At 40.3% G+C, this 5,658-nt stretch overlaps 1 protein-coding gene across 1 annotated transcript; it reads right to left on the bottom strand.

Annotated features, from left to right (window-relative positions):
* Positions 1–364: 364 nt before the first annotated feature.
* LOC131018770 (uncharacterized) lies at positions 365–1,189 on the bottom strand. Its single transcript, XM_057947475.1, has one exon. It carries the CDS (start codon positions 1,187–1,189, stop codon positions 365–367), a length of 825 nt encoding a protein of 274 aa, XP_057803458.1.
* Positions 1,190–5,658: the final 4,469 nt, after the last annotated feature.

Here is a 5,658-nt window from a genome sequence, read left to right as displayed (position 1 = left end):
TTTCGGGGGATCGATGTTCGATGCGACTTTACAGCACGACTGCAATCGCGTGGAGGCATACTGACGATTCTGCGGTGGGCGAACCATGACAATACGGGCGCTCATCAAACGCGTGTGCAATTTGGATCGTCGAGTGGATGATGAGGATGGGAGCCTGTACCTTCGTGCTATCCTCGTGTGTGTGGCTCACACCCTTGTTCTTGGGTTGGATGCACGGGTACAGCCGTGGCTTTGGGTGTTGGTGGATGATCTCGCTGCATTTGATAGATTCCCCTGGGGCGCGTATTCGTATAAGATGTTATGCCATTATACGACAGAGATAGGAACCGGCGAGAAGTATCACTTCTACGGTCCTTCGTGGGCTTTATATGTCTGGGCATTGGAGCGCGTCCCGGGCCTCGGACAGATGGTGGTAGCATCTAGCGGTGATCCAACAGCGCACCCTCGCAGTTTGCACCTTATACTTCATGCCACTCAACCTTTGTGCAGTGTATCGATGACTTTTTTGGACTTCAATAGCTACCCTTTTACCGGCCTCAGCAGTCAAGCCTTGCTCGATTTGTTGTGCAGCCCTTAGTCGCTCGCTGAACCATTTCTCAATAACAATTCTGATTGCCTCTAACATCGAGCAGATAGGAAGTCTTCTTGCCCACAACAATCTGAAATTAAAAGCTTCAGCAGCATTTGATGTCATAAAACGGTAGCGTCGCACAGGCATAGGACACATCGAACGAGCCCACTTTTCCGACCCAATCCCCATTAGTTTATCGTACGCGGCTCTCTTCATAACCTTCAGGGCGTTCATAGCCCTAGTGAAGTCGGACTTCTCGTACGCAAATGCAGCTTGTCGATACACCTCGACCACTGCCTTACTGTAATGCTTCAGGTTATTTTGCAAATGGTAGTAGCATAGGCCGTGGGTGGCATTTGGTAACTCATTCCTGATAGCATTGGCAATGGAGATATGTTGATCAGAGACAATCAAAAGTGGATTGGCTTGGCCATAAACACGTCGAATGCGTGACATGAAATAAGTCCACGATTCATCGTTCTCTTTCGGGCCAACACCATACGCGAGTGGGAACAAACTCTCGTTGTCGTCCTTCGTCACTGCAACAAACAAAATACCCCTATTCTTGCCCTTCAAGTGTGTGCCGTCAACGACAATCACTGGCCGTAAGCTGAACATGAAAGGGGTAGCCGAAGCTGTAAGAGCAACAAATAAGTGTTTGAATCGGCCATCATCGTCAACTTCTCACTCCACCATCGAACCGGGATTGGATTGTCTCAACATGTATAAGTACTTGGGCAGCATCTCGAAGGACTGATCATGTCGACCATAAACCATCTCAGTCGCTCGATTACGGGCTCGCAATGCAACATCATACTTGATCTGTACGCCAAACTCACGTCGCAACTCCAGCTGGATGGCCTTCGGCTTCAAGATCTCGCAGTCGTCGTGTATTTTCTGTGCTAAATATGCTGCGATGACTTTTGCGGGGGACCTTTATTCGCGCTACGCGCCCTAGATCACCGTCGCATGAGTGCTCATTGGTGAACTTATACACTCCCCAAATGGCTCCATCTTGTGACGATGCATGGAGCTTGAAGGGGCACGTATCTGAATGCTTGCGTTTGAAGTAAATTCGTCTGCTGTCTGATTTGGTGACAGAAAATTCCTTGCCCTGCTTCATGTTCCACTGTAAAAGCCCGCAATCCCTAAGAATGGCTTAACCGGGGTTATGACTCGGGAAGGGGATTAAGAAGCGGGGAAAGAAAGGGGCATTTACTTAACAATCAAACATTTTACGAAAAGAGACATTTATTATATAACACTAGGATCATAACTGATCACTTGGACAAAAACAAGACGTTCGTTTGGGAAGGCTCGTCGAAGTGGATTACCCAACAAAAGAGTATCATACTTAATATAAAACATTAGCATAATCAGAGTATCTTGCAGCGGAAATACGTGTGAGTTATACATATGAAGATGTATACTCAAGGTTACATTATTATTTTATGTCAAAAGGTACATCCGCTCAACTCCACTCCATTCCATCACCTGCTCAACCTGCACATTAGGAAAAACAACATGCAGGGCTGAGTAAAAATATTCAGTGAACATATGCCGGAAACATCACATTTTATATCATTTATTGTACTGCCAACAGTAACACACAGGGTTTTACTTGAAGGACCTGTGCTTACTAAACATTTTCTTTCATTTCATAAAGTTGGATGCGCATCCCATTTTCAGTCTATATGATCCATATCTGTTCCTTTTACACGCCGGGAAGGAGGCCTCCTTCCACGGACGCCAAGACCGGTCGCAAGCGACACACAGTCTCCATGAGTGTACACGTTAACCCTTACTAGCAAACCTTCGTCTAGCGTAGGGTCCGAATTCGATTTCCTTTATAGTTGGCGAACCAACACAGATAGGATACATACATAAAACATAAACATTTTTGGCAGACAATCATTTCATAAACATTTCCTTTCCTTTCATAAGAACCATTTAATCATTTCCATAAACATTTCATTTAATAAGAACCATTTACCCTTTAAAATATCACAGTTATATCATGTCATTCATTTCATTTCGTATAAGAGGCCTGTATGCAGGGGATCTCTATATACGTGTTTTAAGAAAGCCCACCTTATTCGTTCCCACAACGAGCGTAGAGTTACTTCCCTCTTTAGCTATCACTTCCCGCCTAGACCTTTATTGACGAAGAATCGATAAGTTCGAGAAGAAGTCGTGAAAGAAAGGAAGATAGGTCTCTAAACTAAACTATCTCCTTTTTAATGATTTTAGGGTTCTAGCATCCATATTAATCTTGTCTCGTTCAAAACCTTAAACTCAAAACATTTATCACATAACTAACATTTAGGTTCGAAACCGTTTATTCGAACATCAACATGCGCATCAATCATAATTCGTTCTATTCATGTCATCAAGTCAAATATTCTGTCATTTAATATCACATAGACAAATCATATCATCATAGATCATGCTTTCTCATACATAAAACAATTTAATCCTTTTCAAATAAACTATATTAATAAGCCTTTTGAAAGGAATTCATCAAATAAGAGTTTAACTCAAAATATTTTATTTTAAAACCACTTATAAAAATACTTGAAATAAAAGAACTCTATTGAAATAATTAATTTAAAGGTCATATATAAATAAATTAATCAAGTCCAATTTAAATTAAATAAATAAAGACTCAAATAATTTAAATAGATATAAGCCCAAAATAATTAAGGTCCAAACATTTTATAAAACAATTAAATCATATGGCCCAACAGTTTAATTAAAGAAGCCCATCAAATTATTTTTTTTTAGGCCCAAGCATTTAAATCAAAGCCCAAATTCAATTTTAATTAAAGAATGGCCCAATCCCATCCTTCCACGATGCGCCGCCGCCTGGTTCTCCTCTCCGGCGACACGGCCGCCATCTCCATCTCCATCTCCATCTCTTCTATTTCTCTCTCTACACGCCCTGACTCTATCCCTTTCTACACTCTCATACGCGCACGGACTCGGCGTAAGCCGCGCCGCCGCCGGAAACAAGACAGCAGACGTCCCACCGTGGTGCGCCGCCGCCTGATCCTTCTTCTCAGTCGGAGCCACCTCCGCCTCACCTGAAATCGGTAAACCCTAACTCCCTGTTCTCTTTTCCTTTTTATTTTCCTCATCTTCTTCATTTTAATTAAAAGCTGAAACCCTCTCCTCTTTCCCCTTTCTAGCAGAACAGAGCCAAGGCTCCGCTGCCTTCCGTTGACCATCGGCAGCCACCGCGGCTGCCGTCCCCTGACCTCGACTCACACACACAGCAGGGTTCAAGCCACAGTTCAGTCGAACACTTGGCAAATAGGATTTGAGCATAAATCAAATACTGTAAATGATCAATTGTAAATTGTACACAAACATTCATTCATGTAAATTAATCCTTCATGTAATTTCAGTTTCAAAATACATGTGTAAACGTATTGGTGATTGTTGGTTCTCTGTAAAAGTGAAATAGGGGAAAACCTTGGATTGATGGTGAATGTTGCTTGTCTCTGCAGAATTGATATATCACATAAGTTAGAATTATTGTGAAGAAGAATTGAATGAGATGAATAATCTTCACTCTATTACCTTATAATGTGTTGGGGTGAAACTTGCAGCAGAGGTGGGAATGGGTGAGGTGAGATAGTGGAATAGGTTTTAAAGAAGCAAAATTCTATTTGGAGATTGACTGCAGAGGTGAAGAAAATTGTGAAGTAGTGGGGACGTTTTATAGAGGAATGAGATAGGTGGATGAATTGTAAACTTGTATTCCTTAAATCTCAATTAGCAAAATATCTAAGGTTTAAATAAAATATCTAAAGACTAACATACTAATCATCCACATAAGTATACCCAATCTCATATAAACACATTAAGACATATTAGCATAATTCTCATTGAAGCATAAAATTCATTTGGGCTTGCCTCTAACATAAATTAAATAATTCATGGGCTCACTTTAACAATCAATTAAAAGATCTATATTTAACACTTCAATGTTAAATCCTCCACAATAAATTAATGGACTCAAAATATATTTTGAGTGTCACTCATTGAAAATAAAATAAAAATAAATCATCACGTATATAAATTATCAAATTCATATAAGTGTATTTTATTAATGGATGCCGAACCCTAATTATCATAATAAATCCTTAAATCAGTTATTAGAAGAATTTAATCCTCAATTAAAAGTCGGGTCATTACATACTATCCCCCTTAAAAGAAATTTCGTCCCGAAATTTGTACCTCAGGAAACAACTCTGGGTACTTTTCTTTCATGGTAGACTCGGGTTCCCATGTCGCCTCTTCTTGACCATGATGTCTCCATAAGACTTTGACTATTGGTATCGATTTATTCCTTAGTATCTGAACCTTCCGATCTAAGATAGATTCGGGTCTTTCCTCATAACTCATATCTGGACTAAGGACAATGTCGTCTCTATGGATTACATGCTTTGAATCGTAAACATACTTTCTTAACTGTGATACGTGGAATACATTGTGCATATTCCCAAGGCTTGGCGGCAACGCCAACCTGTAGGCTACAGGGCATATTCGTTCTAGTAATTCATATGGTCCTATGAAACGTGGCTTGAGTTTACCTTTCACACCGAATCTAACGATTCATCTTGATGGAGAAACTTTTATGAAAATTATCTCTCCACTTTCACATCATAGGTCAATTCGTCATTTGTCAACATATGACTCTGTCAATCATGACCCTCTTTTATTCACTATCAAATTTTGACGGATGATTTCAATCATCTAGTCATTTTATCTCAACAAATTGGTGATCTATATTTCCTCGCGTATAACGCCTCATTTGGCAACCTATCGATAGTCGATTGATAACTGATATTATATGTCTCATAATGAGTGGGAAAAACATGTTCTCAGCTTTCACCCCGGTTTAGCTCGGTCGTCTTCAACATACCTTATTAGTAATTTCTATGTCGTTTAAGCGGAACTATAATGACTAATATCTCTAAAGCATTCTTAAGGCAACTTAAACAGTTTGTAAGGAGACCAACCATTTCGAGCATGTAGGCAGTCAGCCTAAAACGCCGTTATAAACTTTTATTCATTCATCG

The sequence above is a fragment of the Salvia miltiorrhiza genome, chromosome 3 (genome assembly GCF_028751815.1).
Source record: "Salvia miltiorrhiza cultivar Shanhuang (shh) chromosome 3, IMPLAD_Smil_shh, whole genome shotgun sequence".
NCBI classification, from domain to species: Eukaryota; Viridiplantae; Streptophyta; class Magnoliopsida; order Lamiales; family Lamiaceae; genus Salvia; species Salvia miltiorrhiza.
This window is presented reverse-complemented; position numbering and strand designations above follow the sequence as displayed.

What these genes read in the sequence shown, in the direction of transcription:
- LOC131018770 (XM_057947475.1), bottom strand. Translation starts at nt 1,189, where the DNA reads ATGTTCAGCTTACGGCCAGTGATTGTCGTTGACGGCACACACTTGAAG.